General features: G+C 41.7%; 1 protein-coding gene across 1 annotated transcript; it reads right to left on the bottom strand.

The window, feature by feature from the left end:
* Nucleotides 1–14,316: 14,316 nt before the first annotated feature.
* LOC147425063 (uncharacterized) lies at nt 14,317–14,963 on the bottom strand. Its single transcript, XM_086500019.1, is given in 2 exon segments — nt 14,317–14,627; nt 14,630–14,963. Coding segments are annotated over 2 exon segments (645 nt in total).
* Between the last annotated feature and the right edge of the window lie 243 nt (nt 14,964–15,206).

The raw sequence follows: 15,206 nt of genomic DNA, 5'->3' as shown, positions 1-15,206 counted from the left end.
TTGAAATAGGACCCCTATATAAGCCAAAATTTGTACATTTTTTATGCTTTTTTCCCAGTAGGCTTTTTGCCTAGAGGATTTTGCCCGAGAGGTCTTTGGGAGCATGCAGAGAGCCATAGAGGGTGGGTGTGTGAGTTCTTGGGTGGGTTTTTTGGGCAGAGGTGTGTGCCTCCAAAGCTCCAAGTGTGTGTTTTCTTTCTCGACGACCATGTGGGTGCACCATTTGTTGTTGTCGAGTTGTATATTATGAGCATGGTAACGCTTCCATGGTGTTTCTCTCGCATCGTTTTCCCTGCCCCCCATTTCATCTGCTCTCTATTCTTGACTTTAAAGGGGGGTGCACTAGTGATGTCACTAGTGCCCCTGGCACTTTTATTTATTTATTTAATTTTATATTTTCCCTCTCTCACCTTGGAAACCCTCCTTTAGCTTTGATCGATTGTTGACTTGCCCCTAAACTCTTTTAAATCTGCTCACCCTCTTTGGCTCACTTGGGATTTTGACCCTTTGTGGTGTCCGCCCACCCTGGAACTCTCCCCTGAAAGTTTCCCTTTGACTTGGAGCTTACCCCTTTAGCTGGGCCTTGGTCCTTTAACTACCTCCTAGCCTGCTCTGGAGCTTTCTCTCTCTTGCATACTTAGAGCCCTTTGCACTAGCAACATCGCTAGTTTGTGGGGGGGGGGGGGGGGGAGCCACGTCTCTATTTGACACCCTCATTTTTAAGAGGGGATCTACGGTCCCAGATGATTGTTCATTGTGGGCTGTTCGATTCATATGGAGGAAAAAAGAAGGGTGGGTGGTGGGAGTTGACCTTGCAACCTCCCACTCCCAATGCTATTGCTTTACCACTACACCATCGCGCGCGTTTTGAAAGGCATGGAGGATGATAGCATTATATTATGTAGTCCTAGCTGCCCGTCACAATCTCAGTTCACACTAAGTTTACTTCGAGTTTACATGCAAGTTCACAACGAGTTCACATTTTTTAGAGTTTACATCTAGTTTACATCAAGTTCACATTCGGGATGAACAGCTCTGATCTTCGCCGAAAAGCGACACCGATTTTTAGTCGTAGATCCCCTCTAAAAAAATGAGGGTGTCAATTAGTGACAGGGGGGGAGGGTCGGTCTTTTTCCTTTCATCCTCAAAAATCGGGGCCTTGAAGGCCGGCCACGAGAATAGTCGCTACCCAAGATGCCACCTCTAGTTAACTGCATGCATCAATCATGAATGTCTCTTCCAACCCAAAATCGGGGCCTTGAAGGCCGGCCACGAGAATAGTCGCTACCCAAGATGCCACCTCTAGTTAACTGCATGCATCAATCATGAATGTCTCTTCCAACCCAAAATCGGGATAAATTTGAAAAATAGTAATATCGTTATGAAAATATTGGATACCTGGATAGTCCTCTATATGGGTGCAATAAAATAGAAGGGAGATTTTTAATGGCACATCAACAACCTTTTCATGTTTAGCACATCCAAAACACAAAAGTGAAAAACATGATGTTGAAAGAATTTGTAAAGAGAAAGGTAAGCGGTAGTCCCCCTCCTTACAACATATGTGACTCACTTGTTCATGATCACTACAATGCTATAAAGGCTTATACTTGACTAACGTGGACTGATACTAATCACTACAAAATATTGTCACCAGGAGCAATGTGCAATCGCAACACTTGAATCGAACAACAAATTGCATCAAAAAAATCACATGCTCTCACAAACAAAAAAGTATCCCTAACCCTATAGGAACTTAACTGTGGGCATACTTAACAAGAATAAAAACGTAGCAGTTCTGACTTAACACCTAAAACCACAAAAGCAAAATGGAAGAACCAAGCTTTGATTATTTAGCACCTCACCTGATTAAAAGGGAGAAACGTGACTTTTTAGGTACGTGGAGCTTATACATCAGTCATTTGTAAGTATTATGCCAGGCAAAATTGCACTTTAACCACTTAGAAAGGTCTTTCATCATTAGATTTGATTGGAAAAGAGGACACAGGCTTGCATGGAAATAATAGGGTATACCAGTTTGAAATGAAGAGAGTTTATAGAAATTCACTCATATGAAGAAGATAAGGATTAGATATCTAGGTTGAGCTTCTCGTCTTATCCATGCTTTTGTGAGTGCACTCGTGTAGATGCATGTGTGCAAGGAAGGGGAGAAGCAAGAACTCATTGGTATGTGGGTGGAGCCACTTCTAGAATGAGAGGAGCCCCTTATTCTTTGATATATGAAAAATAAGGTATGTACACTCAGTGGGTGTCCGAACACCAGACGTCCAATCTCAGGCAAAAGGTGCAATGCCTTTACCCCAACAATCTCCCACTTAAAGGCGATGCGTCAAGAGTGGGACCTACTAGCTAAACTACCAGTATGTACAACAAAACGGGTGAGAGACTCAGTCGATCTACATGCTCTGGCTCTAATGATAGGCAAGCATGCACATCTATGCTAGAGCCTGCATGCAAATCCCATAGACAACTCCGTATGGTCTACAACGCTCCACGATGCATCATGCTAGTGTCAATCACTGTACGACTGACAATGCCTGTTGCAAATGCTCCCACTACAGCTGCTAGGTTGGGCCTCGACACTAGTAGGTTGTACATGAGATGCCCAAAAGCTAACAAAATGTGTGCAAATTTAATTGTCCTAGTCTCTCCTACGCTATTTGTATGCACTGCATCATCAAGACTACTCATCATGTATGGATGTGTTATCGTTTGACACGGGGATGGCTACATCCCTCTCACCCATAGGTGCAACTATGCATCCTGGCACCAACTCATCAGCCTCTAGCATGAGATATCCAAAAAACTCCATGTCCATCATGTGTGCATGTGTCTCTAGGGAGCATACCCACTCTACCTCTACATGTACAGACTCCGATGACATAAACTTGGTTGGGTACTGTGTATGCCAATGCCACTTGACATAGATTCTTTGCTTTTGGTCTTGGTAACTTGTGTCCTTGTTGAGAAACCAAAACAATGAACTAATGTAGCTTCAATCGCACCTTCTAATGATGTTGGATTACTAGCATATGATAGTCACTCTAGTCTAGCCTCATGAGCTTATTGTGGATATTGTAGCATGATAGAGTTGCCTCATGCAAGTGCTTCACACGTAACCTTTAGGATCAAACTTAAGTCTGTGCCTCACCTCAAGTTACTCCATTTGAGCTCCTTGTAGGTAGCAAAAGGTTGAGACTTAACCTTAAATTTCAAGCCTTACCTCCTTATGATTGTGTAGTAACAGCCTACGAGGCAAGCCTCTTAAGCTCATTTGGATACTAGCATATGCTTGACACTTCTGCTTTAGGATTGAACTTAAGCTTGGGCCTCACTTGTATGTGGCTACCAAGGGCAATAGGAGTGTCATGACATCCTTTTGGCTACAAAGGACATAGAACAACATTGTTATGCTCGACTTGAACTTACATTTGAGCCTCGCTTGAATATGTTGTTGTAGCACTAGGGTGCAAGAGTAGTCTTATGGGGTGAAATCATGTTAATGTGACATGCTTTAAGTTTTTATAGACAGTGCTAAATAGCACAAATTTAACATATGCTAACTTGTACAACAATAACACAAGGTAGCTCTCTAAGATCCATGACGCATGATATATCAATAGAAAGCTCTTGAAACAAGGAATCCAAATGTATAATGTTATGGAATTGATATTTTATTAATTGTTGCAGCTGACAGGTGGAAAATCCTGGGACCGAGCCAGGCCTATGCGAATGAAAGTATATACATTGTACATTTTATTATTCAAGTGCTCTTTTATGAGCTTTGGCCATTTATGACCGGCCGGCCAGTTTGTACACAATTTGACCATTCAAGAAATCTATAAAACAAATACGTGCAAGAGGGAAATTGTCACTCTTGCACGGGGGGAGATTGCACCCAGCGCATGTGTACTTCTTCTCTCCTCTCCCCTCTTCTCTCTCGGCATGCCAGGCGTAGCACTCCGCTCTCGGAGGTGCGCCTGGGCATGTTCTTTCGCTCTCTTCCGCTCTTTATCTCTCTCTGTTCGCGTATAGCGTCAATTATATGCTCGTGGATTTGCCAGGTATGGATTTGTTCGTTTTATGGCTTGCAGTATATTGTTTTCGGTATTTTGCAGGGCTCTCTATGCTCCCGTCTGTAGCAGTGGTATCAGAGCCTGCAAAAACGCTCTTGGCAATGCTAGAAACATGCTCACGATGAGCATGGTGATGAATCACGTCCCACAGCTAAGTTTGTTTACTTTACTTCTTTTATTAGCATAATGTTTAACATGATTGTGCATAAAATGGTTATGTGATTCAATTAAAATAAGATTAGTTTGATTAGGAGTTTAATTAATACAAATTAGCATGGAACGAAGAATAAGAAAAGCTTCATGCATCAGAGAAACAATCAACTCAAATGACGAAGAAGAAGTAGAGTCGAAGTTTTTACATCAGATGAAGATATCAAGAGAGGTGTCTAAAATTTGTTTGATGAGTTTTGCATTCATAACCAATTATTCAAGAAGATCGAGGGAATTGAGATAGCAATGGGTGCCTCTAAGAGAGCTCGTAGACCTGCACACTAATTCTCGACTCAAGCCCCAATAGATAACCTATTTGCCACACTTGGGTGCACACCATCGTGGGAAAGAGGTGGGAAACACGAATTGCAAACTTTGAAATATATTCTTTGTTGCAATTTCAGTGGCGTGCGAAGCTTGGCAACTTGCCTTCATAGAAAAGCATTAAGCGCACAAGGAAGGCGGAGCGTTGAGGAGGCTCATGAGACAAGAACTATGGCACCAACTTAACTTCCAGTGCTCACACAACAGAGACCATTGCATGCCCACAAAGCGAGGCTAGCATGCAAGTAGCCGTCTTCGGACACACTACAGTCCTCTATGGTGTGTACCATGGAGATCCATAGTGCACTCTCTCTCTCTCTCTCTCTTTCGCACAGATCACGGATAGCCCTCTCGTAGTTTTCTGCCCATTTCGCGCCTTCTCAACCTTTGGTTTATTCCCATGCAGAGCAACACCAACCACAACAGTCACTCTCTCTCTCTCTCTCTCTCTCTCTCTCTCTCTCTCTCTCTCTCTCTCTCTCTCTCTCTCTCTCTCTCTCTCTCTCTCTCTTTCTCTCTCTCTCGTCGATAGCCACCCGACTCCCTCTCTCTGCCGGCCATGCTGAAGCTGTGGTTAAATACATGTAAGCACACAGCTGTGTGGGCACCACCTTCTGTTTAATCCCATGCCACACACACAGGCGCCTATAGCCAATTGAACGCTCTCTTGCATGGCCAACAACCAACCCTCGCTGCACCCACGGCTGGTCCCTTTTTCACTCGTAGTCACAACCACCATCTTTTTGATGGCCATGCAGCAAAATAACTGCAGCTTTGCCAACAAGCATCCACCACTCTCACACCTACGCACTACATTCACCTTCCTTTTGGCATGCACAGGCGGCTGCAGTTAATCCATCCCCAACCAGTGAACTCTCCTTTTCGCATGCGGCAGCAAGAGCTCACGCAATGAACTGGAAACACAAATTGTGTTTGCATGTGATGAGCAACAACGTAAGAATCATAAGCACCGTATAATGGCGACCAAGATTATTGAACGCCCACTTTTCCAATAGATGTCTTGACACTCTCTCTACACAACCGCCACAAATCCTCCCCTATCAACCTCCACTATGATCCATGCAGAGTTGACGCTGCCTAACCACCTCACCGACTCTAGCGTGTCCATACTGCATACAATAGTAGCTTCTCGAACACCACCTCAATGTGCAAGCTTACACTGACGACATGGAGAGAATTTTAGATAGGTTATTACCTTATGACGACTCTATCGGAGATAGAACACCTGGGAGTAGGCTGGAGACGAGCTCTATTCTAGCTCACAAGTTGTGGTTGGAAAGATATGGCATGCCTTACGTTCGAGCAGGTGCCATGTATAGAGGTGAGCCGCCAGCCCCTGTTCCGATACCTCCACCAAGGAGAAATGGTCACCTCATTCCTACCAACTTTTGGAAGTTCATTCAAATATGCAGCAACAGACTCCCACCAAGTGACGCAGGTTACTTCAACCATTATCAAAGCTGAAGATCTTCCCAATTGATGATTGTGTCTTCAAGATCCAGCTTCTTACGAGGTGATCCCGCCTCTAAAAGCATCCTTGTGATCTTTTCACTCAATATCAGTTTCTCCTTTCCATGGGCAAGCACAGTAGTACCCCATGCATTACTAAGAGCTACACTTGATGAATTGATGGCTGCAGCTACAGTAAATCACACCCCGGCCAAACTGACGCTCTACAACTACCTCTCTACCCTACAAGCTGCCCTCGCATGCAGATGATCAACTGCAGAGCCTAGTGTGTGTCCACACTCATCCTTACCCTTAGTTTCCAGAAGGCCGTGCATCGCTCAGCGACATCCTTGACCACTAGCCAGCGCATTGGTACTATTAGATGACCGGCCAAACCTTGAGCGTGCTTCACCCATGCTCCAACACCTTGAGGTAGGTGGCAGCTTCAGCTCGTTCTACGGAGTGAAGTAGTTGCTCATGGCGTGCATGGCAGCCTAGTGGGGATAAGCGGGTGTTGTAGATGGTAAGCAGCAGTAGATATTGGCGTTGTCAAGAGGCAAGAAGCCAGAAGACAACTCCAACCAATAGCACGCCTTACACCTCTCTCTCTCGTTCTCCCCCCGTCCCAGTATGCCTACTTACAGAGGCGGGTATTGACGATGCTGCCGACACCTTTTCATTAATTTTTATTTCCTTCACTTTATTTTCATATGTACCCAGGCATTGGATTAGATTGTTACATTTACATGGATTGTATCCATTTGGCCTATCTTTAATTTTGGCCTTTGGAAGACGTTTAATATGACATTTCATTTCATTCCTTTATCTTTAGTCGGCCTGCCACTATGATTCCTTATCACGACGGACATTGAGGCAGCTCTTCGGCGAACATTGAGGAAGCTTTCACAGATAAACGCCTACTGTCAAGCACCCATGAAAATCGACAATGATGTTAACGATTTTTTGCATTTAGGGTTTTGATTTTAGCCTTTCATTTTACCTCATTTTATTTTTAGTACACAGATCACATTGAATTAGATTCACATTGATTACATTAATTTTGACTCACAATATAATTTTGGCCTTTAAAGCCGTTTCATGTAACAGTCTATTTCATTTCATTTCTCGCTTTTTCCCCCTCATCTACTGCGTCTAGCATCTCCACGACAGAGTCTTCCCCCCCCCCCCCCCCCCCCCCCCAGAATTACAGTGAGGATATGCCCCATCAACGATTACAATGTGACTAGATATTGATGAATAGTACAAATTTACGGTGGGTAACAACACTAATTCGGGCAGAAAGTATTTGCAACACAACTACGAAATGATATGTTGGAGACGACCACAATCAAGCTTCATAAAGTGATCATAAGACTTAGGTTTATATAATTCTAATATCTTCAATAGATTCCATCACGCTATTTGCAGAGATTTTATTTTACTTATAATCTGTGGATTTTTATGGCATGATTTGCATTATCTTTTTTCGGTACGTAGCACAATATTTTAAATCCCTTGCGATACCTAGCAATGTTTTTAGCATTTACTTTCAATTGGTTAATGTTTTAATTAGCACAAGCTGGTACAAAATATGCTATGCTCATACTACTACTGCCAGCTTGCTCGGTGATCCCTTTTCGCACCTTCATCTAATTGCGACACAGCTATATAGCATGCTCTTTTTGCGATTCCTTCAATCAACCGCGGTTGTCAAATGTCCTGCATTCTTCATTGGGGACTTAAAATTTGTAGGACTTACCAAATTGTGAAGATTTTATGGGTTTCTCTCCTCTTCAAATGGCTCATCATGATTTAATGTACAATAGCACTGCTCAACCCCCATACCTTTATTCGGTTTACCGTAATTTACAGGAAATTAAAATTATGTTTCTTGCTTGACTTCAATCAAATGATTTTTGTCATAATCTTCACTTGTTTTTGTTACTTTTCTCTAACTCATTTAAAGATTCACAAAAATCGATGCAGACCATAATGCGAGGACGTCAGATAAGTCATCTTTTATTTTCAAATTCATTCTTACGGCTTTCATACTCATCTTCGCACTATATTTTATCGAGTTTATGATACCCCCTACTCTGTTATTGATCCAATATCTATACTCACCTAAACCTTACTAACTCCTGCTTGATTATACTAACTCTGTCATACAAGATTGTGCCAAGCTCCTAGTTATGTTTACTGATACCATTCCAAGAGACAATACAACTTTCTTGACACGCATAATAAAGTAGCCACTCTGGATCCTGTTGGTATGTACCTTGACTATGTCACTCCTCTTTTTCTCTACATTATATTTAAGGTGAATACTCCAACACTGCGAAGATTATGCCCTCTAATTGAATTCAAAGAAATTTTTGTGAGATAATTGTGTTGAGATGCCTTGTCAGTAAGCTATGCAGCTACTCATGCGACCTAAGGTGCTCTGGGATAGTGCACAACCATTTGTAAATCCTTTGGTGATATACTGCATTGTGATGTCGACAATGTAGTAAATATACTTATTTTTTTTATTTCTTGTCTAGTCCATTGGTCACAAGCACACAGATTCGCCGGTCTAGGCAGTGTGTAAATGCTCATCGTAGTGCAGATTCGCCAATTTAGGTAGCACATTGATCAATTGCAGATTCATGATTTTTAAACTTATACAAAATGCAGATCCGCCGATTTAGGCAGCATTTGTGCAGATTCGCCGATTTAGGCAGCACGTCTTATTGGTGTAGATTCGTCGATTTAGGCAACACCAATCACAAAATCATGCTGCAGTGGCTGGCCACCACTGCAACTTGTATGATTTTGTTACCCGGGTACATAATGAAAGTAATTTGGATTTGGACTTATATTGTGGAATTGGAATTGGATTGGAATTTGGTATCTGGTGATTATTATGGCAGTGTTTATATGATGAGACTTGACATTATGAGATTAATGATGAGTGTGACCAATGATATCCTCATTCACCAGGATATGACATATACTGCTTATTCTAGTGGTATGGGACACTAGAATAGGTAGTATGTGGATGACGGCAGGCATAAGCAATATTGTCTAAATTTATGAATTTTGTTACTATTTGATACAGATTTCTAATCATTGTTTTTGACAAGTGTTATTTGCAGATTTCTATCTTCGCAACTGAGGACAGTTTCTTTCCAACGAAGAAGTATGTTATGGAATTGATATTTTATTAATTGTTGCAACTGACAGGTGGAAAAGCCTGGGACCGAGCTAGGCCTATGCGAATGAAAGTATATACATTGTACATTTTATTATTCAAGTGCTCTTTTATGAGCTTTGGCCATTTATGACCGGCCGGCCAGTTTGTACTCAATTTGACCATTCAAGAAATCTATAAAACAAATACGTGCAAGAGGGAAATGGTCACTCTTGCACGGGGGGAGATTGCACCCAGCGCATGTGTACTTCTTCTCTCCTCTCCCCTCTTCTCTCTCGCCATGCCAGGCGTAGCACTCCGCTCTTGGAGGTGCGCCTGGGCATGTTCTTTCGCTCTCTTCCGCTCTTTATCTCTCTCTGTTCGCGTATAGCGTCCATTATATGCTCGTGGATTTGCCAAGTATGGAGATTTGTCCGTTTTATGGCTTGTAGTATATTGTTTTCGGTATTTTGCAGGGCTCTCTACGCTCTTGTCTGTAGCATATAATCTCTAACAAATTTTGATATTATTTTTGAAAATTTTACTATGTGTCCAATTGTTTTTAGATGTGCTAATTTGAATATTCTATGATGACTAGCACAAAAAGCATGTCATATTAACATGCTTTTACCCAATGACATCCTTGTGGATACCAAGGGTAGAGAATAATAACTCTAGGCTTGAACTTACATATGCTAGTGTAGCACAAGGATTCAAGGCTAGCCTCATGACATCCTTGTGGCTTCCAATAGCAAGAGGCTCAAACTTAAGTTCGAGCCTTGCGTGCCTATACTAATGTAGCACTATTGTGCAAGGCTACCCTCATGACATCCTTGAGGCTATTACCAAGGGCATAGAGAAACACCTTTAGGCTCAAACTTAAGTTCAAGCCTCACCTGTATATGCTAGTATAACACTAGCATGCAAGGCTAGCATTTTGACATCCTCTTGGCTATCAAGGGCTAGACTAACACCTTTAGGCTCAAACACTGCCTATGCTAGTATAGAACTAGCATGCAAGGTTAGCCTCATGACATCCTTGTGGCTACCAAGGGCATAGAATAGCACCTTTAGGCTTGAAGAACTAAAGTTCAAGCTTCATCTACATATGCTAGTGTAGCACTAGGATGCAAGGCTAGCCTCTCGAGCCTCAAGTAAATATGCTAGTGTAGATCTAGGTTGCAAGACTAGCCTCATGACATCCTTGTGGCTACCAATTGTTCTAAGTTGTGTCACTTCCAGAAGAGGAGTTTCCCACACTCTTCTAGGATCAAAAGATGCAAAGCTACTAGATAATTTTGGTGGCTTAAAAAAAAATGCACCGAGAGGTGACCCTCGATTTGGTAGTGTACGGGAGTACGCAAGGGACCTTACAAACTTCCCAAACAAAAAGAAAGAGTTGTCCTCATCTCATGACTGTAAAAAAAAAGGTGCTCAAGCTTCTCTAGCAAGCTACCTCTCTTTTATATATATAAATAGATTCATTTAGATTTGGTTGCATCAATAATCTATCATTTTTTCTATATAAGTTATGACATATCAGCTCCCTCTTTAGATAGCCTTAAACTTCTTTGAAACTTTTATCTTTTTGTAGCCCAATCCCTTTCTTATTTTCCTTGCTCTTGTTTGATGGCATCATGGAAACATGATTTGATCTTATCTTCAATCATTTTGCACTTTGCAAAACACAGACAAAGCTCTCAAAAGGGAATTCCTAGAGAGTAATTAAACATCTACTCTTACCAAAGCAAGGTTCTTTTGTCAAATTGTATTTGGTTGAATATAACAAGGGTGACCTTCTGGGATCCAAATCAGTTTCACAAAACATTCAAATTTTTATGGTTACTAAAGATTTGGGTTTTGGCCCTTAATGTTATTGTGTAATAAGAACACCTAACCCCACCTTCTCAGAAAGGTTATTTTTTATGGCACAATTTATCCCCTCTTCTAGGATATACTTGTATCCAAATTTTGGTTTGCCCCTTAGGGATCCATTTTTCTTCTATCCTCATACTAGAGAGATTAGTTGGGCCATTTCTCATCAAGGAATTTTGATGGAAGAAAGACCTAACATGTGTCCATCTTGTGATTCTTGTTTGTATGACCATGTAATGGAGGATCTATTCAAATTCTTGAGTCTGTCCTCCCTTCTTTTCTATCACAGTTTTGTTTGACAAATGTAAGAATGGCATCCTTTTCTCTTGTTACAATCCTTCTAAAAGTCTTAAATTAATTCAAGTTCTCGTGCTTAAATGGTCACATGAGAATTAAACAAAAGGTATTCTCTTCAAACTTCTTATGATTCCTTGGTAACATCCCCTTATTGATCTCTTTAAGAGAGGCAAATGTGTGTGTGTTGGGTGTGTTTCCATTCCCCCCTTCCATCTTGTGGTGCCCCACTGCAGAGCACATTGATTTCTCAAAGCCTTCGCATGGTCCACTAACATGGTGCCAAATTCAGGTTAGTATTCTCAAGTGAACAAGATGCTAAAGATCAAGACGTCAGATGTGGAGCTCTGGATGTTGTCGATGCGGATGGTGATCAACGAAGCCAAGTTGAGGGTTGTGTTGTTGATGATGTGAGGGAAAGCCAAAGCTTGGTTTGAGGGGTTGGAAGTTCCCAATTGACAGTCATGGAAGGTGGTTCAAGCTCGGTTTATCCAAGACTTCAAGGATTTTGCTTGAGGTGGATGAAAATTTCAAGGTATTGAAGCAAGATGTGTGTGAAGAATTTGATGTGGTTTTAGACAGGCCTAAAGATATTTGGAGGCAACTAGCTACTGCTACCTAGCTGCTTTAAAGTTCGAGAGATTCATGGTGTGTTTGCACCCAAAAGTAAGAGAGAAGGTGGAGTATGGGACCCACAGAGTTATGTTGATGCGACGTTGCCTGCAAAGATCAAGAGCAAGAAAGTAAATCAAAAATTGGAGTTAGGGTTTCTCAATCTTGAAGAGTATGCTATTGTGCCATGCACAAAACAGCCAAAGTTAACACAAGTAGGAAGAGGTGCATCGTTTATAGATGATCAAGGGGTAAGACAAGCTGCATATTCCCTACCTTATGTTTCTCGTCATGCAATCATACAAGAAGATAGAGATAGTTCCTTCAATGAGGAAGCATGCCTTGAAGTTGTGCCAAATGTAGCCACACATGTAGACTCCATGAAGACCAGGTTGTAGCAAGTTTTAAAGGCCAAAGTGCAGAGCAGTAAATCAAGCTTGACCTAGCGACAACTGAGCTAGTTGAAGAAAAAGACGAGGATATGGGAATCCCACAAGGTAAGGTTCAAGAAGGTGGCAAGTTGATGGTAAAAGAACTACAAGTAGAGGATAGCAAGGGGATTGGGAAACCTTGCCCTATCAAGCATTTTGAAGAGCCTTAGAGTATTCTAGAAGTGGTGATTGGTCTTGAAGAAGGAGATTTGACACCATGCTTTGTAGAACCAAGTGGTGAAACCCGAACAATTGAAGAAGAGGAAGCTAGCCATATGTCACTAGATATGTCTATTGTCGACCTGCCAAGAAATGAGGTAAAAGTTGATTTTGTTTCTTGCTTAGAAAGTGATATTGTAGTAGGAGAATAATTTGAAGTGTAGGTAGAGAAGGTTGGTGTTCAGGGTTTGGTGATCAAGCAATCCAACAAACTCTCCCTTGAAGAGGTTGAAGATAACAATTTGACCCAAGCCGTCATGACCTATGGCAGGCAGGTTGCTTTGTTTTTTATCCAACTGGAGGCTACACCATGCTTGGGGGAGCAGCCTCTAGCTTTCCATTTGTCCCTGGAGGATGATGCAACATATTATTTTCTCTCTCTACCTCTATACTATTTATATAGAAACTATATATCACCTTTTTCTTATGCAGACTCATTATACAATTGCTATATATATATATATATATCATTTTCTCTTATACAATCTTATTATACCTAAAAAATGTTAACTAGGGAGTGGGAAATGAGGGTGCAGCCAAACATGGTCAGCCCTCAAACAGGCAGAAAGCAGTTGTATAGAAGCAAGCATATGGGTAGTAGAAGCGGTGTATAGAAGCAAGCATATGCTCGTAGAGGCCATGATTTTCCCAATGTGGTATGCCAGATTGACTATGATGTGTTTGTGGCCATGGAGCCAATGTGGTATGCCAGATTGACTATGATGTGTTTGTGGCCATGGAGCCATCCGCACCAAGAATGGTTAAATTACTTTACGATGCGGCAAAAGGTTGGGTGGCCATGTGATTTTCCTTCAATCATGGATTGATTAACTCTTAAAACATGGAGTTTGATGTTGGGTTGGTAGCCAAAGACAACCAAGGAATGACAACTAAAGAGGAGTTAAGTGAATTTTCTTGGCATCAACAACGCTCGAAGGCTTGCACAAGGTGGAGGGTCGGCCATGTGATGGCCGCTTGCTCAATTTGGGGGGGGGGGGGGGGGGGGGGGGGGGGTTAAGCTTTGGTGTGGGATCAAAGTTCTACGAGTGGGTGTAAGATGAGTCTAAGGAAAGCTTTTTAATGTGGAGGGCATGCAAGAGAGAAGTGGTGAAAGAAGGAGCTCTTTTTAGAATGGTGAAGGGAGTCAGTAAGCGAGTGGTGGGAAAGACGGTTAGTGTGGGGATTAAAAAAGCATTTTTGTAACATGGAGCCTTGGAATGCGGGGGGCGAGTTTGCAGAAAAAGGGGGAGAGACCACTAGCAATGTCACTAGTGGCCATGGCAAGGCTAGTGGCGAGGGAGGCTAGGACCGTTATAAGAAGCTGGTCTACGAAGCTATGGCAAAGCAAGCTCTGGCAAAGCATGGCTTGCTATAGGAAAACACACACACACACACACACAGAGCTACCGTTGCTCCCCTATCTTGTGGACTAGTGAGGGTGCTGCTAATCTTCATGGTAAAGTCCCTTTTTTTTAATGGCATGGTTTGACACGGTTTGACATCTTGACCCTTATGAAAAATAAGAGGCGGCTCTCACCTAGGTCACAACCCCTAAGCTCCATTGCGAGTGTGGCGACCACCTACTTATAGGATATGTCATATTCCTTCCCCCTTAAGAAGAATTTATTTCCTCAAAAATTTCATTGGAAGGGGAAATCCTAAAGTTGGGTAATCTTTTTTGGAGAGTGCTTACTCGCTCCCATGTTGAACTCTCTTCAAGACAATCTTTCCACTTAACTAGACACTCTTTATAGATTTTGTTTCTAGTTCTCCTTTCTCTAGTGTCTAGTATTTTCTCTAGTTCATGTGGAAGAGATTGAATATCTATGAGTTCCACTATCTGGTCATCTTGAATAAGATTATCAAATTGATCCAACTTCTTTTTTAGTTTGCTAACGTGGAATACTAGATGTATGTCACTTGTTCTAGTAATTTCAGTTTTTAATCCATATCTGCAGCTTTCTTCAGTATTGTGTAGGGTCCACAATAGCTTGGTGATAATTTTGGACATGGTCCCCTCGGTTTGGCTTCAAAATTTTCAAAAACTTTTAAAGAGACTTGCTCCCCTTTCTCAAAGGTAAGAGGCCTTATATGCAAATCAATATATGTTTTTGCTCTATCTTGAGCCTTTTTAATACTATCTTTAGCAAGTTTAATCATTTCATTCATATCTTCTAAAAGGTCTTTAGCTGCCAGAACTCTTTCATTTTGTTGTCCTACTCCATAAGGAGCTCTAGGCTGAAACCCATACACTACCATAAATGGACTATATCTAGTGGAAGAGTGCTTGGCACTTTTATACAAAAATTTTACTACAGGTAAGTACTCTTCCCAATAAGTTTGTCGTTTACTAATTGGGAAGAGTGCTTACCATAAATGGACTATATCTAGTGGAAGAGTGCTTGGCATTTTTATAGAAAACTCTACTATAGGTAAGTACTGTTCCCAATTAGTTTGTCATTTACTAACATCTCATAGCATATCTTCTAGGATTTGATTAAC

Source organism: Adiantum capillus-veneris, chromosome 25, assembly GCF_014529385.1.
Source record: "Adiantum capillus-veneris isolate H3 chromosome 25, ASM1452938v2, whole genome shotgun sequence".
In the NCBI taxonomy this organism is placed as follows: domain Eukaryota; kingdom Viridiplantae; phylum Streptophyta; class Polypodiopsida; order Polypodiales; family Pteridaceae; genus Adiantum; species Adiantum capillus-veneris.
Note: the sequence above shows the minus strand (reverse complement) of the source record. Positions and strands in the feature narration are given on the sequence as shown.